General features: G+C 36.2%; 1 protein-coding gene across 4 annotated transcripts in view; it reads left to right on the top strand.

Annotated features, from left to right (window-relative positions):
- Nucleotides 1-25,795, top strand: part of LOC118656789 (leucyl and cystinyl aminopeptidase) — a 96,751-nt gene that overhangs the window by 21,796 nt on the left and 49,160 nt on the right. For all 4 annotated transcript variants that reach the window (XM_036310437.1, XM_036310436.1, XM_036310435.1 and 1 more), the window contains exons 2-4: nucleotides 15,461-16,301; nucleotides 21,401-21,539; nucleotides 23,843-23,974. In XM_036310437.1, the coding sequence (XP_036166330.1) occupies nucleotides 15,484-16,301; nucleotides 21,401-21,539; nucleotides 23,843-23,974 (1,089 nt within the window). In that variant the 5' untranslated portion in view covers nucleotides 15,461-15,483. The remainder of the gene's footprint in view (nucleotides 1-15,460; nucleotides 16,302-21,400; nucleotides 21,540-23,842; nucleotides 23,975-25,795) is intronic.

Raw genomic sequence — 25,795 nt, forward strand, 5'->3', positions numbered from 1 at the left:
CTCACTTCATCCATAAAATGTTATAGGGATTAAATTAAATAAGTTCACACATGTAAAATGCGGATTGATAGTACAGAAAGCTAATAATTATGAGCACTTAACTATGTGGTAGGCTTTGTTTGAAAACTTTTATACGTATCTCATTGAATTGTCTCAATTCAATGAGAGAGGGACTGTTATTATCTCCATTTTACAAAACAGCAAACTGAGCTTAGAAAGGTGAAATAATTTGCTCAGGGTTACACAGGAAATGGCAGGCAATATCTCTGGTTCCAGAGACATTCTTAACTACTCTGCTGTGCTTAGCCCATTCTTAGCACATGCTAAAGCCCTCAGTGAGTGTTGGTTTTTATCATCACTTTCATTGGTGGTGGTATTGAAATGGTAATGGTGATGATGAACTTGGATTTTACTTTTTCCAGTGTCTAACCTGGTCCTCTTCTAGGAACTCAGCAGAGAGCATCCTCACATCCATTGATGAGGGAGGTAGAAACTATGAAGTCATGGGCATCAAGGCACTTGAGCTTTGGAGGAAAAGCCTATAGCTGCACACAGTGTTTGTATAAAGAATGCAAAATGTGTTCCATTCTCTCCTTATGTGTTTGAGTTGAAGTCCGAAATAACCGTGAGACCCTGCATGTGTTTTAAAGATGCCACAGAATCATAGAACTGGTATCTATAGCATATATCAATTTTGTCTTAGGGGATACATTTGCCTATAAGAATAGTAGACACACCAGAATATTAAAGGTATACTGTATAGATGATGGATATATCAGTCATCTATTGCTGCATAATAAATCACAAAACATGATTTAAAACAAGTGTCATTTGCCCATACTTTTGTAGGTCAATATTTTGAATTGGGCTCAGCTGGATGTTTCTTCCACTGATTTTGTCTGAGGTCACTTGTAACAGCCATCACCTGGCAGGTTAACTTGGCGTTAGAAGATTTAAGATAGCTTTGCTCACCTATCTGGCAGTTGGCGCTGATTGCTGGCTGGGCTTGTCTTTCCTTGTGGTTCCTCATCCTCAAGGAGACTAGCTCAGATTTCTTCTCATATGACTCTCAGGTCAGCAAAAGAGAAATGGTGAAAGCTACATGGCCCCTAAGCCTAGGATTGGAAATATTACCTAGTCACTTCTGCTGCATTCTGATTAAAGTAAATTGCCAGGCCAATACAAGGAGTGGAGATAATAGACTCCACCTCTTAATAGGAGATCCTATGGGAGGTTAATAAGCAAATTCTGTCCTGGTATCAGGTTTTCTGATTTTACTGATCAGGACCATTTCTAAGACATGCCAACATTTGATAATTGTTCATTAATTTATTAACTTTACATCTTGAACAGATTAAAACATGATCTGTACATGTTTGAATGTGTTTTCCTATTATTTAACATTAAAAAGAAAATAATAAAAACATCCAACATACCCACAACTTCACCTCAAAGAAATATTGTTAACATTTTTAACACTTTTATTTACAGTGTGTACATCTAGACAAATATTTATTTATTTAAAATTTATAGCCTGCCTCTCAATACTATATTTTGAACACCTTTCCATGTTTAAAATAATTTTATGTATGCATAATATTTTATTGGGTATGAATATACCTATCCCCTTTCATTATACATTTAGGTTGTTTCATTTTTCTTGCTATGTAAACAAAACTGCTATAAACCTTCTCACATATAGGAGGAGCAAAAGTAGGTTTACAGTTATTTGTATGAAAAATAATACAAATAAACTCAATTTCATGTATTCACAACTATAAACCTGCTTTTGCCCCCCCACTCTGTATATAATTGTAGATTCGCAGGATAAATTCCTCTTGTGGATTTACTTGGCCAAAGGAGTTTCTTAGGCTTTTAACATGTATTGATGAGACATGATTTTTAAATTCATCAATGAGTATAATTTTGCAGAGCTAGGTTCTTAGGTACTTTAGTAAAATTATTCTTCAGACATGCACTTATAAATGTACTCATTGTGCTTTGTGTTTGGAGGAACTTGGGTGTATTCTTTTGACTGTCAGGATGAACTCTTAGGTGTGGTTTACATTAGTTTCCCTTTAAAATGGAACATAATACTCTTTAAAACCTAGGTGAAAATGGAAACCATAAAAATACATTCCTGTAGCATTTCAAGTCAAAATGTATAAACTTAGTTGATAATATCATCTTATGGACTGAAGCTTTTATTTTCCATATGGGCCCACTGATTAGAGATCTATATCTTTCTTGTATATGATATGTGCTCCCCATGATACATCTGTAATTTCTAGGTCCTTTTTCTTCAAGTGGTTTGAGAACTCAAACACTTTGAAGCCTGGGTGCAAAAATCCTTTTAGGATCCTTGTCCCCTAATCTTTTTGCTTTTCTTGCTAATACTTAATTTGGTAGCAGTGTTATTTTGGGGTCTTACTTTTGTAGGGTCTTTCTGATACAGAACCCAATTTTCATAGAAACTATTCATTTTTGTATTTTTTCATTTAATGTAATAATTATTACATAACTACAATTATAATTTGCACTAGCATAAACTGGCTTATTCTTGGTAAGAATGCAGCTGCTCTGCTGGGGTAATAAGTGCTTGGACCTTAGAGTAACTCTTTAGTTGTAGCATTCACTGAGCAGTTGGCATCAGAAAATGTCTTACAGAGGAAATGGAAAACATTGGTTAATTTGGAGGTTTGTTAAAAGAACATCCACCTTGTTTGTTGAAATGAAATATTTCCTTCCTTTATTGAAAGAAATGACTCCTTTATTATTTTATTATTGTTTTAGAAGTTAAGGTTTGGATTAAACTGCAAGTGTTTGTTTCACTCCTTGATTTTTGACATTAAACTCTGTATCTGAAACATTTTATGTAGATTCTTCATGTAGCTACAGCTCTTGTTTTTGTTTGATACTCTCATTGGTCATTGACATTCTCTAGCAGAATGCCTCCTTTTCCTCTTAAATGCTCTCCTTGACAGATATTTAAAATAATATGCTTCACATCGACAGTCTGTCAAAGTTTAGTGGGAAGGCAGGGGAGTGGGGATAAGAGATCAACCAAAGGACTTGTATGCATGCATATAAGCATAACCAATGGACACAGGCACTAGGGGGGTGAGGGCATGTGAGGGGGGCAGGGGGGAGGGGGCGTCAATGGGGGAGAAACGAGACATATGTAATACTATATATAATACTTTAAACAATAAAAAAAATAATGTGCTTCAAAGCTACAACATCAAACTAGCAAGTAGTTCATCTCCTTTGCGTCTTCCTCCCAGCACTAAAATGTTGATTTTTGCTCATAGGAATACAGAACTGCACAGAAAATAGCAGCTGTGATTAGACAGAGTACATCTAATGCAGCGTAGAATTTGAGGATGGTGGAAAATTTATTGACTGAGTATTTTAGTTTGGTAAGGTTAAATCAATGTCTATGTAAGGCTGCCCTTTAGGTATTTCAACTAGAAAATCTTGAGCATTTTATACATTTAAATTGCCGTCTTAACAAATTGTATCTGTCATTTAATATCTGTTTTATTGTGTGAATGCAATTATTGCAAATGAGCATAGCCCTTAGATACACTAATCCCTAGGGATATTTTGAAATAGTTATAGTGTCTTTATAGTCAAGACAGCTATGGACAAATGTGTTAGAAGTCAGATGACTTAAAATGTAAAATGTAAAATGTATATGAAAAGCTCTGAAACAGAATTATCGTCTACGGCCATACCACCCTGAACGCGCCCGATCTCGTCTGAAACAGAAGTATCTGAAGTTATCCTGTTCCACACTGCCTGAAGTCCTCCATGTACACCGCTGGTGCTGATTCTAAGAGACTTCAAGAGGCCAAACTTGTTGTCTGTGTTATCATTTGGTATTTATGGCGCAGAAGACAAAAATGAGGTTTCTGGACTCTTCTTATTTTATGGCTTTATCTACTGATAAGTGCTGTGAGCAACATTTAAGCACCATCTTTTACAGTTAAAGTTGTTGGGGGAAATTTTTCTGATGGATCTTAAAGAGAAGTACTAGTGTGCTTGGCTGAAAAGTAAAAGCGTTTATTTGCTTGTGATTTTAAAGCTCCTACCCTAATTATTTAATATATTAGCAATAAATTCTTTATTAATGTAGCACTAGTTTGCAAACTGGTGTGACCCGCTTATTGGGCAATGATCATCTAATAACTGGCAAGCCAGTTATTACCCTCATTTTAAAGTGAGAAAACTGAAGTTCCAACACACTTACGTGGTGGTGCCAGAATTAAAATCCCCAGGTTTCTATTTACTACACTTTATGCCTCCTAAACCATAATGAACTTAAATTATATATTGACTTTGAGAGAAGAGGAGGAAATGTAGTAAGAAGTCTGAAGAATCTTGTTCACTGGTAATGAAATGAGGCGACTCAGCCCATAATCACTGAAGTAACTACTACACCCTGCATCACAGTAAGTGTTAGAAGGACTTTGATAACCTCATAGCTAGCATGTTAATTTTAACTTATACAGATTTTAGTGAACCTGGGTTCAGCCCCTGGAAAATTTATGAGCAGACATGGAGATAATTTTCATTAATTAATACTGCCTTTTAATGTATTGGGTATTGCTACTTTCATTTCAACTTTTCAACACTTATTGCAGGCTTCTTCCCCGCTAGGTACCAGAGATACAAAGAGGAATGAAACAAGAGCCCTGCCTGGAGGCATTGTCTAAATGTGAAGCAAACTTTATAATTGTAGTTTACTTATGCAGAAATGCCCTTCCCTATGGTATACCAGGCCTTGAAATTTTTCTAAACCTCTGTCCTTCAGATTGTAATTCTTGAATAAGTGAAAAGTTACTAAGATTAAAATGTACCCATTAGTCTAGAAAAGTATCTGAAGCAGGTTTTGGAACTTAGTATTTCATCGTAAATGTGAAAGACTTGTATGAGCATGTAGTATGCACAGCTTCCATTTTCCAGGTTTCAGAGGCTGCCAGTGAGTGGTGTGTAGTGTGGAGAGAGATGACTCATAATTGGGGAATGACTGTTTTGATCTCTCCTGGTAGTTTCTGTAGAATATCGGCTGGGCAGCCAGCACAATAAACACTGCACAGTCTAATTATAAACACAGCTCTGTGGACAGTGGCTACCGAGAAGCAAGCCTGCGCGGGATAATTTTCTAACTTGGCAGAATTACTTTAGAATAATGACTAGATAATGTCAAGTTTACTCTAAATCAGGCTTTTCCTAGATTGTCCAAAGAGTTATCATAGGGAGGAAATAATATTTGTGATGTCTCACTGGGTTATTTTTTTCAGGGCCCACCTAAGCATTTATTGCAGTCCTTCTAACTTTTTCATCCTAAGACAATAGATAGGCTTTTTAATGTTTAGGGGAGAGTAGTAGAAAGGGTCAGAGTGGGACCTTTTTCCCAATAATAGTTGAATTGATTTTTAAAAGGTAAAAGGAACTAAGGATTTCAAACCATTACATTGGATTAGTATAATTAAAGAGGGAGAAAAGACAAGTCTGTGGGCTGAGGAGAGTGAAGATGGTGGGATAAGGGTATGATGATGAAGTGGTCACAGCAGCCATGCATGCTTGAGAGAAACAGAAGTTTATAACATGTGTGTGGTCTCATACTAGTCAGAGGCAGAGCAGGCACTGGGCGTGATTGTGTGTCCTTTGGGATTTGCAGAAATGTGGCTGAGAGCCAAGGACCGATTTAGTTAGTTTATATATAGGTTTTGGTCATTGGGTCACTGAGATTCAGAACAGAGGTGCTAGCTGTGGAGACTGATTTCATATAATTGCAATCTGATCTATTGCACGATGGTTGTATTTCTGCAGAATGAGCCTCAGAGTTGTGATTACCCTATGAAGTAAGCACTTTAATTCAAATGTTTAAAAATGAGGCCTTTTTTTTTTCTTTTAGATTTTCCTGTTGAGAATTACTCGGTTAAAATTTTATATGGACACTTAAAATAAAAAGGGTTTTTCATTTTTTAAAAAATATGCAAAAATTTAAGTACAGAAATAGATGAGTTAAGTACAGTTTTTTTCCTTAGGAATACTTTTTTACTTTTGAAGAGATCACAATGAGGTTTCAAAGGAACCTGTCTGGTTCATTTTAAATATTTGCATTTACAAATCAAAAAATTCCCTAGATTTTTATTTAAGAGTATGGGGAGAAAATATGTATTTCTAAATTTGAGTATAACTAGCATTATCACTAGCTAAATGATTTTGTGTTTGCCAGATAGCCTTGAAAGAGGGACAGATAAGACTGTTGGGCTTGTAAAAGAGAGTCTCTGTCTGTAGCCAAGGAATCAATTCTGATTTGTCTCTTTAATGAACCTAACTAAATTTTTGAGGAGATATGAAAAATTAGTCTTGGAGATCTGCTATACTTGCTTTATGTGGACTTTTAGGCCAGTTTCTAGGAGAATATGATTTAGAGCCAATAACACTGCCTTACTGTCCTCCAGAAGCATTTTTTGCTCAATTAATTTTTTGTTGTTTCTCTGTTTCATTAATTTCTGCTCTATTCTTTATTATTCCATTTACTTCTCTTTAATTTGCTGTTCTTTTTTAGGTTTTTAGGGTGGAAACATATCATTTATCTTAAACCTTTTTCTAATATATGCACTTAAAGCAGTAAATTTCTCTCAAATTTTGATTTATTTCAAATATTTTTCTAAATCTCTGGTGGTTTATTCTTTGACTCATGGATTATTTAGACGTTTATTTTTTATTTTCAAATATCTAAGTATATAGATAATTTACTGTTATGATTTTTTTGTTTCCATTGTGTTTAGAGAAAATAGTCTCTGAAAAAAGCTAGGTTTGTCTTTTGAAATTTATTAGATTTTATTATGGCCCAGCCTATAATCCATATTAGTGAATGTTTTATATCTCTTCTATAGTTATTTGGTATAATGTTCTATAAATGTCAGTTAGACCAAATTGGATGATAGTATTGTTCAGATAGCCTATGGCTTTACTTATTTGTTGTCTACTTGTTCATGCAATTATGACGATAGAGATGATAAAAATCTTTAAGTATGTTTCAGTTTATCTCTTGAGTTTTACCATTTTCTGTTTTATAAAATTTGAAGCTCTATTCTTAGGTACATTCTTATTATTTAAGATTAGTATCTTATCCTGATGAGTTTCTTCTTTTATCATCATAAAATTTCATTCTATTTTAACTTATTTGTATATTTAAATTTAAAATGTATATCTTACAGCTAGTACATCCTTGAGTTTTGCTGTTTTTCTAATCCAGTGTGACAGTCTCCATCCTTTAGTTGGAATTTTGATCCACTTAGTTAATGTAATTATGTGGTTGTGTTTAAGTTCATCATTTTGATATTGGTTTCATTTATTCCTTTTGTTTTTTATTCTCTGTTTCTCTATTAATGCTTGGGTTAATTAGGTGTTTTTAATATTTTATTTTATTTCCTCTATTGGCTTCTTAGCTATACATCTTTTAAATTACTTTTTCATTGGTTACTGTAAGGCTCATGATATGCAGTTTTAACTTATTAAAGTCTGTTTATAATCAGTATTGTACCACTTAACATTTTATACTTGATCCTTCTCACTTTCTACTTCTCATTTTTCCTTCTCAGTTCACAAATACAACTTAATATAATTCCCCTTATTCACCCTCTCCATTTTTTGTGTTCTTGTTGTCATTTCTTTTATTTTTATATATGTTAAAAACTAACATGTTATAATTGCTTTAAGCAGGTAGTTTTAAAATATAGTCTTTTAAGGAAATTTTAAGAAGAAAAAAGAACAAACTTTTGCCTTGGCGGGGTAGCTCAGTTGATTAGAGTGTCGTCTCAATACACAAAGGTTGGCGATTTGATCTCTGGTCAGGGTACAATCAATAAATGCATAAATAAGTGGAACAACAATGTTTTTCTCTCAAATCAATCAATAATTTTTTTAAAAGAATATAAATTTTATTCATAACAACTTATTTGTAATTTCTGCCATTTTTTTTTCTTCCTGAAGATCTGAATTTCTTTCTGGAATCATTTCCCTTCTGCCTAAAGAACCTCCTTTATAATTTTTTTATAGTGCTCATATGCTTGAAATTAATCTGTCAGCTTTCATTTATTTGAAAATGTCCTTATCTTTTTTTATTGAAGGATATTTTCATTTGGTATAGAATTCTGAGTTGACATTTTTTTTTTATTCCAGCCTCTTAAATCTGTCTAGTGTTTTTTTCATTACATTCTTCTTTTTTATATACACACTGTTTTCAGGCTCCTTTAAAGATTTTTCTCTTTCTCTTTGTTAGCAGTTTGACCATGATGTAACTAGGTATGATTTTCTTTGTATTTATTGTTTTTGAAATTTGATGAGTTTTTTTGGATCTGGTAAATAGTGTTTTCATCAAACTTAATACAATTTTAACTCTTATTTCTTCATCTTCTTATGTATCTGTTAAAGCATCTGATATTGTCCAAATAATCCCTGATGCTATATTCATTTTTCTTTAATCCCTTTTTCTTTTTGTTCCTAAAATTGGTACTTGCTAGTGACTAATGACCTGTCAAGTTCATTGACTCTTTCTTCTGCTATCTCCAATCTACTAAGTCCAATCAGTAAGTTTTTCATTTTAGTTATTGAACCTTTCAGTCCTATGATTTTAATTTTTTTCTTACTTTTTTTGTTGTTGTTTGATTTTGGGTTTGTTTTTTTTTTAGTTTTAGTTTCTCTCTGAGATTCCCATCTGTTCATATATTCTCTTTTTTTGTTGTTATTGTTATTTGAACACATTTTTCTTTACTCTTTGAGACATTTCTAATAGCTACTCTGAAGTTTCTACTAAATACAATGTCTGGATCAACTTAAAGCCTGTTTCTAATGACTTAGTTTTTTTCCTATGGATCACATTTTCTAGTTTCTTTGAATGTCCAGCAATTTTTCATTATGTATTGGACAGTGTTGATGATACATTATTGAGATACTGAATATTTAAAAAATTTTCTTTGTAGAGTATTGGGTTTTGTTTTAGTAGGCAGTTTAGTTACTGGCTGATCAACTTTGTGTAAGCTTGGTTCTTTGTTTTATTAGGACAGATCTGTGGAAGGCTCAAGGTTTTTTCTCAGGCCCCTCTAATGTAGCGAGACTCATCCTCCAAAGTCTGTATCCCCTATGGATTTTATTAGGGCTTGGTGTTAAACTTTGTTAGTGTGGGGCTAGAGCAGACCTTATTCTTGGGTGTGCTTTTGCTCCTAAAGTGAAGCCCTTCTAGTGTTTCAAGTTGATGCCCAGAGTGCTAATGAGTTCTCTTTGTTCAGTCTTGGGTTAGACTGCCAGTGTATTTCTATTCTGCTTGACTTTTAGCTTTTCTATTCTATATTACCCTTATTACAGCCACCATTTGGTAAGCCTCATGTAGTTATGTCCTGCATTGATTAAGGACTCTCAGGACTCCCATGTACAAACCTTTTATGGTCCCCCCTCTGCTCAGTTCCCTCCTCTCTGGTGCCCTGTCTCTGCCCACCAGCCCTACTCTGCTTGCAGTTAGCTCACTGTTCTACAATTGGGAAATTGTCCTTAGGCAGAGAATCAGAGAAAATATGGGCTCTCCTTTTCCTTCTCTCAGAGGTCACATTCTTGCGCTGTCTGTTATCCAGTACCTCAAAATAGTTGCATCGTTTTAATAGTTGTTTACAAGAGGAGAAAGTGTCTGGTACAGGTTACTCTGTCATATTGGAGGTTCAAATCTCCAACAGTATTTTTATATGTGTTGAAGTGAACCATAGGGGTTTCATAAAAGGGAAAAATAAATCTTAGTCTCTCTTATACTAGTAACTGAAGAGAGTAAAGTGAGCTTACGGTGCTCGTGAACTGAATCTTTTCTCTCTGATCTTCTTGCCTCTAACCCTCAGTCATCCATTCACTTCTTTCTTCAGAAGTGGGGAGAGGGGAACAGAAAAGAGAAAGACCTTACTTGGATCTTGAATCCTGGTTTATGACCTTGGGCCTGTCAACTGGAAAATAAATGTGGTTTGTGAAAAATAATTATATTTTAGGGGTAATAGTAGAAATGCACACAAGACTTTCTGTGTTTGTGTTTTATGATTACTGCTTATGCATTGAGATTTAAGGAAACAGGAAGTGGGGGAAGGGACTACTTAGAACATCTTCAAAACTTAATGACTGCCCTTCAGATTCTGATGAGATGATGACATATTTGAACTTGTAACTTAACCATAAGCGTTGGGATTGGGGGTGGGTGGAGAATTTTTTGTCAGATTAGAGCTGTTCAAAAAAGTTACCTCCTTTTGTTCTAAATTGTAATCTTTTTCTTTTCTTTTTAAGTTTAAATGTCTTTAAAATAAAATCTTTTTTTGATGAAAGAAGATGCTCATAGAGTGACATAGACAAATAGTTACTTTTTTTGGTAATTAGCCATCACTTCAGAAATTTAATGAAGTTTCCATTTGGAGAGGATCTAGAAGATTTAAATGCTGTCTCAGGCTTGGAGTTTTTAGCTCTATTTAAATGTGTCATTGGGGCCTCAGAAGACTAATCTTTTATTTTTAGAGCCTAATTTGGTTGCTGTATTACCTAATTAAATATAGTAAATCTTGCATCTGCCAAAGAAGCCTTATTTTTATTAGCCCTATTCTTGTAAAATTGTTTTTGGCTTATTGATTTGGAAATACACTCCATTTCATTTTCTCTGAAAGTATGATAGTAATTTGAAGGAATTAAAGTCTGTTGGAAGTTTGCTCTTTTTAATTCAAATTCTTTACCATGTTTGCCATAGCTTTACTTTACTTTTAACAGTCCTTTATAGGTGAGGAAAGTGAAACTAAAGCATATTTGGTAACCTGTTTGAGATCAAACATTTAGTGAAAGAGCCAGGATTTTAACCTCTGTCTTAAGTTAGGCCTTTAAAATAAAATAAAATAAAGTTAGGCCTTTAACTCTGTAATATGCTATTAATCAAATACCTTCACTTGGCTATCTGACAGATATTAAATATGTCATGTCCCATACCAAATACCATCTCATACTCTGTTCTCACTATCGACCCCCGCCCCCCTCCCCCAATAAAAAAAGAGAGAGAGTATGAAAACCTATATTTTCCAATCTCAGTGAATGGCATTCCTTCTTTTAGTTATCCAAGCCAGAATTGTATAGAGAATTGACATATACTTACCTCTATCTCTTCACCATACAGGCCCATCCAGCTCAAGCTGGTGTCAAACAATTCCTGTATAATTCTCCTTCAACACGACTCGTCATGTTCTCCTTTTTACTTCCACTGCTACTGTGACAGTTTGAGGACTTTATATCGACCTGGGTTGCCTTTATTGCAACAATCCAACTCATTGCTTCTCACATTATCTGAGATGAAGAACTAAGGTTTCTTTTTTGTTTTTAATCTATTGCAGAAATTTTGTAGGCATATAAAAAATGAATCCTTGGAAAACTTAAAATGAAAAAAGACATGGAATATAAGTTCCATTTTGAATTTGACAGATATAAAATTACTCTGAAATTTCTGTAGAAGTTTTCAATACTAATTTTCTATGTGTATCCTGTCACAGACAGATAACAAACAGTTTGTGGATTGGCCCTGGTCCATAGACAACATTGAGGAACACCAGTTCATGGTATCTGATGAAAAGAAATGTCTTCAGCTTTCTCAGATTATAACCACATGGGCCTATGTTATTTAAAACTGAAATATTTCAACTAGGACATTCTTTGCTCTTGGCTTATGGAGAGCTTGTATATGTGGATTTAAGAGGTTTTAGAAAATTTCCTGTTTGTTTAAGACCCCTTCTTTCAATGTGAATAAATCCCATGTGAGCAAGGGGTAGTCATATGTTACATTATAACTTAATGCTAAGATCAAAGTTTACAAACTTCAGAATCTAAAGCAACATTTTCTTAAATAGGCTTAAAGTACAGTCTTCATGGGCTACCTGTAATAAAAGTGATTTCCCCTCATTTGATATATTTAACTTGATATGATGGCACACATATACAAAAGTTTGCTTCTAATGGGCAGTAAAATACAGCAGATGGGTTGATGTGTTACATTTATGAAAGATTAAAATTCTATATATGTATTAATCTGACTGGGTGATAAATAATAAAGTTACCTGGATTTTGACAGGCATCTGACTAAGTCCTTGTCAAAGTTTTGAAGTTGATGAATTGTGGACAGGAGATGCTAAAATGGTCAGACTGTTGATTATCCCTTGGCTTGAAACAGGGCGTGGTTTAGGAATCCAAAAACCCAAAAACTAAGTTCTAGAGGGATAGATGAATTCAGAGATGGAAATGCTCTAAATACTAAGCTGAGATCATACCTAGAATTAGTTTAGAAATTTATTAAATGAAACCATACTGCCCAGACCCCATTATTGTCTTTATCAGGTCCAACACAGAACAAAACACATGGACAGATGCCTAAGAGAACATAGTTTTCCTATGTGAGATTTTTTTTTTTTTAAATCATAAAAGAAGGTCTTTTAGACATTTTAAAATGAAAAGGCAAATTTAAGCAGCTAATCTGTAGCATGGCCAGGTACTAAAAAATTACCACAGAAGATTTCTAACCATTAAGTGTTAATTAAAAAAATTTTTTAATTCAATTACAGCAATATTTGCTGTCAACTAGACTCCCAAACACGGTAAACTATCAAAACAAAACAAAACTTTGTCACAGAAATTGGGGTGCTATAGGAAGTTTAGGAGACTAAATTCCCAAAGCAGGATGTTATAACTATCATCCTTCTTCCATTTCCAGATCATTCACAGGAGGTGGTTAGAAGGCAACTTGCTAAACCCACACCTAGAAAGTGATTAAAAGTTTTATTCAAAGAAAACTTTTAAACTAGCATAGCTTTTGTAAAGTTGAGGATGGAGAGGAGGGAGGAAAAGGCAACCTAATTGGTATTTCTATTAGTTATCCATCTCCCAAAGCAAAAAAAGGGGTGAGATAAAGTGAAAGAATATGTATTTTAAAAGGTAATAAAGAAAAAATAAATAACTTGTTAATTTACACTGTAGCAAGTGCCACTGAGTTATGGAATAGAGGTGTTCACCAGGTGGACTGGATGGAAAGGAGAAATGATGACCTGGTAGGCGAAGGGAACAGAGAGGTGAGAAGGCATGTGGAGGACAGCATGAAATAGCAGCCTGGCTTGTTCTCAGAGTAGAAAGCAGTTTGGAATGGCAGGAGCTCACCCAGGCATGGAGTGACTAGTGTCTAGCTCAGTGGTTCTCAACCTTCCTAATGCCGCGACCCTTTAATGCAGTTCCTCATGTTGTGGTGACCCCCAACCATAAAATTATTTTTGTTGCTACTTCATAACTGTAATTTTGCTACTGTTATGAATCGTAATGTAAATATCTGATATGCAGGATGTATTTTCATTGTTACAAATTGAACATAATTAAAGCATAGTGATTAATCACAAAAACAATATGTAATTATATATGTGTTTTCCGATGGTCTTAGGCGACCCCTGTGAAAGGGTCGTTCAACCCCCAAAGCGGTCGCGACCCACAGGTTGGCGACCCACAGGTTGAGAACCGCTGGTCTATGTGATCATGGAGAAGGCTTACACCAGTACTTCTCAAACTTATGGGCTCTTAAATCACCTGAGGATTTATTAAAATTCAGATTAAAGGAAGGGACTTGAGAGTCTGCTCTTCTAAAAAGCTACAATTTTGAGCAGCAAGACTATAAATTTTGTCTTAATATTTATTGATACTTTGTTTCATGGATTATGAGTTGCCACTGTTATTTAGTGTTTGTTGAATAGCACAAAATACAAGGCATTTCTGTTAAGCTAGATATTAAGTAATTTTATGTAAGTTTGCTGTGCTGATGGAGAAATAATACTCTTAGCAACTTCATTGACAAATACAAAATAAATAATTTATATAAAGCTCTCATCACTTATTGAATTAGTTGAGTAGGGGAATGCAACATTATAATGGAAAGAATCTAAAATTTGGTATCAGATTTTTAGAACTAAGCTCCAGTTTCAGTTTTGTGACTAAATAACTGTGACTGTAGGAAGATAAATTAACCCAACCCCTCTTTCTATTTTTTTTACCTTCTTGTCTGAAATAGGTATAATACTTTCCATTTCATAGAATTGTAAGGGAAATGATATGTATAAAGTACCTTGTAGGAAAGTTTAATGGGGGTTTCAATGATCAAACTTTTGAGATCCCTTAAAAACTAAAATTGTGTGATTCTTAAATAAAGAACATTGAATGGCCCTAGCCAGTTTGGCTCAGTGGATAGAGCATCGGCCTGCCCAAAGGGTCCCGGGTTCGATTCTGGTTAAGGGCATGTACCTTGGTTGCAGGCTCCTCCCTGGCCTGGGACCTGGTCGGGGCTCAAGCAGGAGGCAACCAATCAATGTGTTTCTCTCACATCAGTATTTCTCTCTGCCTTTCCCTCTCTCCTCTACTCTCCCTAAAAATCAGTGGAAGAATATCCTCAGGTAAGGATTACAACAACAAAAAATAGAACATTGAATGATCTGATCCTAGGAATTATTGATCTATGTGTGATTATTTACCCGTCTACTTTTTAAGTCTATTTTTTTTTTCTCAGTGACTCTTAGCAAGTTGGAGACTGTGGTTCTTTGTAGTTTATAAAAGCTTTTACCACTACCCAACCCCAAGGTCCACTTACACTCATGGCGTATATAAAATGGTTGTTACAGAGGGGTATATGTTGTACTTCTGAATGTTCTGGAAGCATGAGCAAATAGGTTGGATTACAGTTTTATCTGATTATTACCAATCTTTTGTTTTATTTTTAGTATATCTTGATCATGGAAATTTTCTATATAATTTACCACTTTCAGTTTGCTGTGGAACAGGAACACTCTTCTTCCAGGAGGAAAAAGTAACCCAGCCTCTTGCTTAGCCATTATTTAAGTCTATAAACTGCACATCAGTGATCCTCCGTAGGGAGTCAGAGAAGAGACCCACAGAGGCCCTAGAAGCAGGGATTCTGGGTTCTGGTGCCCGTACCCCAGAAGGGGGACATGGACTGTGGGTGGGCAGGGCACATCTCTTTGATCTTATTGACTCCTCACCCTGGGGGGCAAGCACAGCCAGAGTCAGGCCAAAGCAGGGCCCTCTGAAGTTCAGGACAAGGGCCCAGGATGTTGGGCAGGAGTGTATGAAGGAAATTAGTATTTAATCTCAGTTACCTTTTTTTGATACTAACCTTTGTATTTAGCTTTCTTGTTTCATGACTGTAGTATACTTTATGCCTGCATTTTTAATGGGTACAAGAAAATTTAGCATCTTATTTAGTTCAGTAGCTCTGAGATGGAAATAAATCTTAGTGATAAAAAAAATTCTTAGATTAAATGCAGTCTTGCTAATAGACAATTTATTATGAGCTTTTCTTCCTAATTCTGTGCCTTGTCCTTATGTTTTGGTTTTTTAGATCGGCTTCCACTCCCCAGGAATATGATTGAAAACAGCATGTTTGAGGAAGAACCAGATGTGGTGGATTTAGCCAAAGAGCCTTGTTTACATCCTTTAGAGCCTGACGAGGTGGAATATGAGCCCCGGGGTTCACGACTGCTGGTGCGGGGTCTGGGTGAGCATGAGATGGACGAGGAGGAAGAGGATTATGAGTCGTCTGCCAAGCTGCTGGGCATGTCCTTTATGAACAGAAGCTCAGGCCTTCGGAACAGTGCATCTGGCTACAGGCAGAGCTCAGATGGGACTTGTTCAGTACCCTCTGCAAGGACCATGCTGGTCTGTGCTTTTGTCATTTTGCTTGCCATTTCTGTAATAATGGTGATTTATCTCCTGCCCAGATGTACCTTTACCAAAGAAGGCTGCCATAAGAAAAACCAGTCAATGGGACTCATTCAGCCGATTGCAACCAATGGGAAGTTGTTTCCATGGGCGCAAGTCAGGCTTCCCACTGCCATTATGCCTCTGCACTATGAACTCAACCTGCACCCAAACCTGACCACAATGACATTCCAGGGTTCTGTGACGCTTTCGCTTCAGGCCCTTCAGGCCACATGGAATATCATTCTTCACAGCACAGGCCATAACATTTCAAGAGTGACCTTTATGTCAGCAGTTTCAAGCCAAGAAAAACAAGTTGAAGTTCTGGAATATCCTTTCCATGAACAAATCGCCATTGTTGCCCCGGAAGCCCTTCTTAAGGGGCACAATTATACCTTGAAGATAGAGTACTCGGCAAATATATCTAGTTCTTACTATGGGTTTTATGGTATCTCCTACACAGATGAAAATAATGAGAAAAAGTACGTAGCCCTCTTAAGTAATTCTGTTTCTTTGCTCTGTGAGACTTCTGCAATATGGATTCCTTTGCCCACCCCAGAGACAGTAACTACAATTCTTTAACATTTAGGATGTTATGTGTGAAAGAGTAGTATGGTGATCTGGAAAAATGCTTTTTCTTTCTTAGTCAAAACCTTGAACATATATCATATATCATGGTGGGGGTGCGGACATGCTGATGGAAGGAAATAGATAAAGATTATACCGATTACAGTCTTTAACACAAAACATATGTTATTTTGAGTTTTTATATCTTATAAGATGAACCTAGTTTTCTGTCGTCTTACAGGATCTCTGTGGGAAGCAGAGTAAAGAAGAGTATGGATTATTCTTTAAGACCTATTTTCCTTATGTGCGGAACTTTTAGGAGGTGCTTAGTGAGATGAGAAAGAGAGTGTTGAGTGCGTGTGGTTACATATGTGATTTTTAGGGTCTTTAATCTTTGCTGTGTTTTTTTTTGTTTGTTTTTCTTTACTGTTTTTTGTTTTTTTTTAGTGCCACTGGCTATTTTGAATTTGACAGAAATTTTTTTTTTAAATCTAGGAGAGACTTAATTTGGTTTTTTAAAAAAATGACTCAAGCTTGGCCAGGTGTGGCTCAGTAGTTGAGCATCGACCTATGAATCAGAAGGTAACGGTTTGATTCCCGGTCAGTGCACATCCCCAGTAGGGGGCATGTAGGAGGCAGCTGATCAGTGATTCTCATCATTGATGTTTCTATCTCTCACTCTCCTTTCCTCTCTGAAATTAATACAAACATATATATATTTTTTTTAAAGTGACTCAAAACATAAAAGTATTCAGCTCCCTATTTAGACCATGTATTTTGCACTTTAATTGTAGTATTCATAGCATGTAGTTTGAATTTCCAGAAAGATGCAGTGTACACTGCATACAGGTTATTCTTAAAGTAGCAGTAATGTCAGTTTTCTTATGTGCTCAAAGTCCTTGTTAGATCTGCTTCACACAGCTGGAGCATTGTCTCATATTTTTTGTAAACCAGCATGTGAATTACTGATGCCATTTGGCTAATGCATGCTGGTGTATTGAGAAAAATAGAAAGAATATTTAAAATCTATTTGAGAAAGTTTTTTGATCTTTCTTAAATGGGGAAAGAGACAAAAGCAGGATCTGTAGCTCTATTCAGATAACTAATTCTTCTCTTTTTATGTAATACCTTTAAAATAAATGGCATGCTGGCTCTTCATGGGATCAGACATTAAAAGCAAATTTATAATTGCAATGGTAGCTTGGGCTTCTTTGCTTTACTTCTCCTTCCGTAATCTCTGTCATTCTAGGAATTGTAGGATATACATTTAAAAAAGTGCTCTTAGTGTGCAAACAAACCTATGAGGCAAATCCTTTATCATCTCTTCCAAGCAGATTATTGCCCTTGGAGTAGGAGTCCCATAGTGCCTGCTACTGTGTAATGAGAGGGAAAATGTTATATGGCAGAATAAATGATTTGTGGTATGGTCACTTGTTGACTCTTGCTATGGGCTGGATTGAGTTGTGGAAAATGCTAGAAAAATGGAACACAGTTCCTTAAAATTAAGAAATAGTATTTTAAAATCTTAAATTACCAGTAGTCTGTGAAACTCTGCTATCACAAAAAATATATAAATTCATTAACCTACTTGGTTAGATAAAAGGAGTGCCCCACAAGAATGCATATCTTAATGCAAAATAAAATTTTAGCAGATTATTTATACCTTTGAATATATCTGAAAACTATAATTCAAAGCAATTTTGGGGTCTTTTTCCCACTTTTAATTTTGCGTAGTTCTATTAGAGAATTTTTTTGTACTTTTTATCCCCTCCTAGGTTTAAGAAGAATAAATATTTAAACAAGTAGGTAAAGTAATTAAGGGATATATTTCTTATTGACTGGAAAATCAGAGTATATGTAAATGTCAAACATGTGTGACACTGCTGTGGTAAAGGAAGCTTAGCAGTGTCATCTGAGAGGTGAGGATGGCCAGTAAACCTAGGAGTTGTTGATGTTAGACTTAAGTTCTAGATAACAAGCTGATGCTAAAGGAACTAGTAAACAAATTTAGGTTGGGGATGTGTTTTATGTCGTCGTCTTTCAATCTGTCAGTGTCTTTTTCTTGAACTCTTGAAACATCCTCTTAACTGATCTCCTGGCTTCTAATCTTACCACACTTTCCTCCCTCCTTTTCTTCCCATCTTCTTCAGTGTTGTCAGACTCATATTTCTAGGAATACAGATCTGACCATGTTAGGATCCTGTAGCAGTTCCTCATTTCTAACATGATTTAGTTCAAGATCTGGCCCTTGTTTTTTCACAGTCATAGTGAACTTCATTCCTGAATTCCAACGATAACAGTAGTTCATATTTACTGAAAACTGAAGTGCTAGAAGCTGTTCCAAGCATTTTATATGTTTAGTTGTTTATCCTATTAAACCCACTAACAGCAGGATAGCAATATTTTATTTATTTTATGGATGAGGAGGCAGAAGCACATAGAGTAACTCATTTAAAATTTATGGCTAGCAAGTAGCGGAGGGGAAACTCAAACCCAAGGCCATTTTAACTCAGAGGCCACATTATTATTATTATTATTATTATTATTATTATTATTATTATTTTAATTGACCTCAGAGAGAGGAAGGGCGAGGAAGAGAGAGATAGAAACATCAATTAGCTGCCTCCTGCAGGCTCCCTACTGGGGACTGCGCCTGCAACCCAGGCATGTACCCTGACCAGGAATCGAAATGTGACCTCCTGGTTCATGGATCAATGCTCCACCACTGAGCAACACTGGCTGGGCTGAGGCCACATTTTTAACCACTGTGTTGTACTGCCTCCCAAGTTCACACTCTTTTCCTTTATCCATTGTTATCCTCAGTGCTTTGAATTCTCTTACCTGACCCCCAGCTAATTCATAATTGTCTTCAGGACTACTAGAGGTAGTACTCAAACTGCAACTAGTATTTCTGTAAGCAAATGCAGTCACTAATACAAAAATAAGCTTCAAGGTACTGAACATAACTAAGATAGATTATAAGTATCATCAAGCAGCAGCCTTCTCAAAGGGACTTTTATATGAAATAGTTATTATTACATCTCTTTTAACAATAATTTAAGATTTTTTTTGTCTTAGCATATTATGATCCAAGTTTTATCCAAAGTGATGGTCCAAGTAAACTCTTGTATATGAATAGTATAGCTATCATCAAACAAATATTATGGCTATCATCAAACTTTACCCCCCTAATGGCCTTCCTCCAAAATCTTTTATTAACTGGGTAAGAATTTAGGAGTGGGGTGAAGAAATGTAGTGTTAGAAATGTAATATATTTAAATTGTTTCATTTAAGTTGATGGTTATCTTCTTTACAGTTTACCCAATAGAAATAATTATTTGGGCAAATCCTTACCAGAAAGAAAGTACAATAATTATAACCGTGAAAGAAGAGTTATCTAGCATTTATAATAAACATCTATGTAGGACTTTATAGCATATCAATAGTTTTTATTATGAATAGTTTTATTTGATTCTAACAAAAACCCAAGGTGTTTGTCTGGAGATCCTATCTCAGTCCTAAATTTGATAAATAAGGAAATTGAGACATAAGTCATTGATTTGCCTGATGTCAGATGGGTGGTAAATTGAAGAGTTTATATCTTCTGATTACAAATCCCACTCTCTTTTCTACCTATCTTTTAAAAGTGGTAATTTAGCCCTAAGCAAGTGAGGCTATCATGTCTAAAGTGGCAGTTGTATGCGTACCATAATAACTGGTACCTGAAATATGCACACCAGGGCCACACTTGCCCTGATTATTCTACAGCCATGTTTCCATGATTTCCCAAATGCAGATGTTTTATTCCTCTGCTTAATTGAAAACTTGCATTTCTCTTTTTCTTTATATACTTTACTCCCAGTCTTTAGATGAGTCAAATTCTCAAGTGCTGTTGCTGTGTTCAAGGAGGGAGAGGAAAATGTTAATTCATTTCTGAAGAGAGTAAAGGAAACAAACATACTATAGGACAACTGGTTTTTTTCAGTCTTCCTGAAAGTGCAAGTTTAAGGTTTAGCATTGTAAAGCCAGAGACTTTACAGATGAGTAATAGTAATTAATGATCACCCTTCATACTGATTTTCCATCAGAAGCCTTCTTTTTTTTTTTTTTTTTAAATATATTTTATTGATTTTTTACAGAGAGGAAGGGAGAGAGACAGAGAGCCAGAAACATCGTTAAGGGAGAAACATCGGTCAGCCGCCTCCCGCACATCTCCCACTGGGGATATGCCCGCAACCCAGGTACATGCCCTTGACCGGAATCGAACCCGGGACCCTTCAGTCCGCAGGCCGATGCTCTATCCACCGAGACAAACCGGTTTCGGCCAGAAGCCTTCTTATGATCTCAGTGGCCATCTCTAGCCCATTGGACAGCCATCCTTTTTTAAAAATTTAATATTTTTATTTATTTAAAAGAGTAAGGGAGAGAGAGAGAATAAAAAAACAGCAATGGTGAGAGAGAATCATTGACCGGCTGCCACCTGCATTCCCCACACTGGAGATCGCGCCCACAAACCGGGCATATGCCCTGACCAGGAATCAAACAGTGACCTCCAGGTTCATAGGTCAATGCTCAACCACTGAGCAACACTGGCCGTACAGGACAGCCATCCTTAGTCCCTGAACATATACTGCTCTTTCGTTGTGCTTCCCATTCCAGATTGTACTTTCTTCCCTCTCTACCTTTTCAAATATTCCTCACTTTTTAAATGCCCTCTTCAGATTTTGTCGCCAGTTTCCTTACAATGTCTCACCTGCGAGTCAGAATCTGTTCCCTAACCTCTGTTTACAGAGGAGTAACAGTAATCACTCCAGTGCTTTGTTTCCGCTATTATGACATGATTTGCAGCCTGACAAGTTTTATTCATCATACAACCTCTGCCCCTCCCAGTTGATTGTGGATCCTTTAATGAGTAGGACTGTGCAGTGTTTATCTTAGTATCCCTAGTTCTTGGCAAGGTACCTCGAATAAGTAGTTGCTAAGTAACTATTGGATGAATTTGCATTTGTTTTAGGTACTTTGCAGCAACTCAATTTGAACCTCTGGCAGCAAGATCTGCTTTTCCTTGTTTTGATGAGCCAGCATTTAAAGCCACTTATACCGTCAAGATCGTAAGAGAGGAGAACTACACTGCTTTATCAAATATGCCTAAGGTACTGTTCTGGTTCTTGATTATAAATTTTTGAGTGGATCTCTTTCTTTTTTGAGAAGACTTGAATCCTCTTTATCATATTATTGAGAATGATTGAAACCTCATACATTCTTATTCTTTCTTAAAATACATTCATAAAAGTTAAAATATATGTTGGAATCAACTGAGAAGTCAGCCCGCTGAGCACTTGAGGAAAGAGAAAGACCTGCTGGGTATGGAATGTATGGGCAGGAAACGTGAAGTGTGTGCTATGTACGGACAATGTACAAAATGATTAATACTGTGAACTGAAGATCAGAGTGGTATTTTCTGAGATGTGGTATATTTGCTATTCTAAACAATGATACTTGATAGTGTTGAATCATGATTGACCTGGATTTTTTATTAGTTATTTAAGTCAGTATTGTAAACTGGAGGTTTAACAAGAATGCAAACAACTTTCTTGTATGTAAGCTCTACATGGGAGGCAATGAGGATAAAACCAAGCAGAATTGTTTTTATGCCAAACAGAATGGAGAGGGTCCTTTTGCTGACACCTGAGGGGCTGTGTGCAGCCTGATAGGAGCCTCCCAGAGCCTATGTGGCTAGTGGAGAGGAATAGTCACATTCAACAGACTATGGACTGAGCCTTTTAGGCCAGAGAGGACATGATCTGTCCTTCAACGGGGACGTTACTTCAACAGCTCCACTCCCAGACATACTCTTCACCTTCATCTTTCTCTGAAAGAGGTGGAATGCCTGCTTGCCTAGTATTCCACAACATATTGCAATTCATGATCAGAAAATCCTGTAAGATTGCCTTCATTCCCTCATCTTGTGGCTACTACAGACTTCTCTAATGATTTTAATCCCACTAAACCTTCTTGGGGTCATCTTGGTACTTTCTGAAGCCATTTTGATGCCAGAGGATTAGGGCAAGACTTCCCAGGCACAGGTGGGAATGAGGCTCTTGGGATGCTACTGAAAGAAGCATTTTCACGGGAGGATGGAATGTGGAAGATTTTATTGGCGTGGAGTGACATTTCTCTAGTTCCAATGTCCCCTTTCCCACAAGCCAGTCCTGAAAGGAGGCAACTGAGAGTTCAGCAAAGCCAGAAACAGGGCTAGTGTCCAGAGTTTCTGTTCCATGTCACAGCCAGGTGAGGTTCAGCATTCCGGCCAGATTAAAGTCCATGTTTGAAGCCCAACATGGCCATGCACCCTGCAAGCACAGGAGAGCACAGCCCCCTGCAGCAGGAGTACCAAGAAGGCCCAGTGCCCTGGAGCCTAGAGAGTGAACTTCCTTTGTTTGGAAGTTTATTATTTAGATTTTGCTCAATTGCAGTGGTCACACCCATCCTGACCCAATATCTGTTTCTAGGTGTGATTGACGGGCAGGCATTTTCCCATATCTCTCAGACCTTACTGGGCATGTGTCTAAATTGCCTTTGTCTAGACCAGTGGTTCTCAACCTTCCTAATGCTGCGACCCTTTAATACAGTTCCTCATGTTGTGGTGACCCCCAACCATAAAATTATTTTCGTCGCTGCTTCATAACTGTAATTAATGTACTATTATGAATCGTATTGTAAATATCTGATATGCAGAATGTATTTTCATTGTTACAAATTGAACATAATTAAAGCATAGTGATTAATCACAAAAACAATATGTAATTATATATGTGTTTTCCGATGGTCTTAGGCAACCCCTGTGAAAGGGTCGTTCGACCCCCAAAAGGGTCGTGACCCACAGGTTGAGAGCCGCTGGTCTAGACCCTTCCCCCACAGTCAGCAGGGAACAGACTTAGAGTGTTCAATGAAGCTTTTTGGCAAAGCTGTATAAATGGTATGCCTATATCTAGTCTTCCCTTTCATGTCTTTCCTGTTAAATAATAACCAGGCTGTTACAATGGCATCAGTTTATAGTGATATCCCAGCTTTAGCTCCTTCAATGAGTTTATTTGTAGCAGTAGAGAGGAGCATGCTAGATCATAAGGAAGGATTTTGGTTTTGATGTTGTTTTAAAGGGGAGAAACAGAGCCAATGTTACTTATTATCTTTAACTTACATTTATTTAAAGCCATCTTTTTAGACTAAAAACTGCTTAAGGATTTTCACTGTAATTAATATATCCTCATGATGAAGGATGGTAGAACAGACAGAGACTAAGGGCCATTAGTTTAGAAACCAGTCCTGACAGATTAAAATATGCCAACATCTTTGCTATTTATTTCCTATTTGAATTTTTCAGTTTTTCAGTTATTTGTTACTGTCATTTATTCCCATAGTTATAGAACTGTCGTCTTTTCCCCTTTGCTTGTAGAAGTCATCAGTCACTATGAAAGATGGACTTGTTCAGGATGAATTTTTTGAAAGCGTGAAGATGAGCACTTACCTGGTTGCTTTCATTGTTGGGGAGATGAAGAATCTGAGCCAGGACGTAAATGGAACCCTGGTATGTTGTTATGGTATTGGTCTTGAAAGAGGTTGAGAGGAATTCTTTAATTATTTCTGGTAACTGCTTTATGGAGGATAACAAGGTTTTGGATCACAACTCTGACATCTTACAATTCAGAATTATTACTTTTTGCATAGTTGTTTACTGTTATCAATTGAATACCTGAAAGTCAGTAATTTTCAAATTTCTTTTAATTTTACTTTTACAAGTAAATCCTAGTAAGACAATATACAGGGTGGGCAAAAGTAGGTTTATAGTTGTTCATATGGTAAACATTACTATAATTAATAAATAATTATACAAGACTAAACTATATGTTTCACATACTCACAACTGCATGTGTAATAAAGCTTCTAGAACTGTGTTATGCACTATGGTGGTTACTAGCTTAATGTGACTATGTAGATTTAAATTAAAATTAGACAACAGTGTAGTGGCTGAATAAGATGTCCTTCATTTATGCCCACCCCCTTGCCCTAACAACAATTTGACATCCAACCATGGGAAAAGTGCCTTTGTGGACGCTGTGGGATCCAGCACCATATGCCATGGGAGCTGGAGAAGTCTTGCCCACCTATGCATCAGCTATTAAGCATACAGACCTTGGTCCTGCTTGTGAACCCTGTAGTGGCATGTGAAATGGTTTCAGCTTCCTGGCTATAGTTTGGGAGCATTTCAAAACCTGTCTTAGACCAGTGATTTTAAACCTTTTTCACCTCATGGCACATATAAAATAATTACTAAAATTCTGTGGCACACCAAAAAATAGATTTTTGCCAACCTGACAAAAAATAGGTATAATTATTTTTTTATTTACACTGGATAGCTATTGTTGTTTTGTCTGTTGCCATTTTTTTTTTTTTTTTTGTCAATCTACGGGAAAAGAGGTCAGTGCCCCTGACTAAATAGTCAGATGTTGCATGTTTTAAAAATTCCTGTAGAACACCAATTGAACGTCGCTGTCTTAGACAGTTGCTCTTGGACAAGAGAGCCTTTGTGGAAGTCCAGATTTCCAGCAGAAAAGTTCTAGCGTACTATTGGAGGGAAAAAAAGTATGAGTTTGGATGCATTGGAGAGGACAGTTAGTAAAGACTGGAAGAGTTGACTGCTACTTCAATGTGAAGACAGTTACACAAAACATCAAGGGACATGAAAAATCAAAGAAATGTGATACCTCCGAAGCACAATAATCTTCCAGTAACTGATCCCCAAGACATGGATACCCATGATTTACCCAATAAAGACCCTAAAATAGCTGTTGTAAGAAAACTTAATGAGCTACAAGAAAACACAGAAAAACAATTCACTGAAATCAGGAAACACACAAGCAAAATGAAAAGCTATAAAAATAAATTAAAAATAATAAAAAAGAACCAATTAGAAATTCTAGAGCAGAAGAATATAATGAGTGAAATGAGAAATGCAAATAGAGAGCATGAACGGCAGAATGGATAAAGCAGAAGAAAGAAGATAGGAAAATTTGATATCTAGTCAGAGGAGAACAAAGGAAAAAGCAGGAAAAAAGGTGAAGAAGGCCTATGTACTTTATGGCACCATCAAATGAAATGATTTGCAAATTATTGGATTTTCAGAAGGAGAATGGAGGGAGAAGGGGGCAGAAAGATTATTTAAAGGAATAATGCCTGAAAGCTTCCCCAAACTGGAGGGATTTGGATATCCAAGTTCATGAAACTCATAGATTACCAGACAAACTCAGTTTAAAGACAAGACATACTATAATAAAACCACCAAAAATCAAAGAAAAACTTAAAAGTAGAAAAATGTAAACAAATCCTTATAATTTCCTTACAAGGAAAC

Source organism: Myotis myotis, unplaced genomic scaffold (genome assembly GCF_014108235.1).
Source record: "Myotis myotis isolate mMyoMyo1 unplaced genomic scaffold, mMyoMyo1.p scaffold_m19_p_5, whole genome shotgun sequence".
Taxonomy (NCBI): domain Eukaryota; kingdom Metazoa; phylum Chordata; class Mammalia; order Chiroptera; family Vespertilionidae; genus Myotis; species Myotis myotis.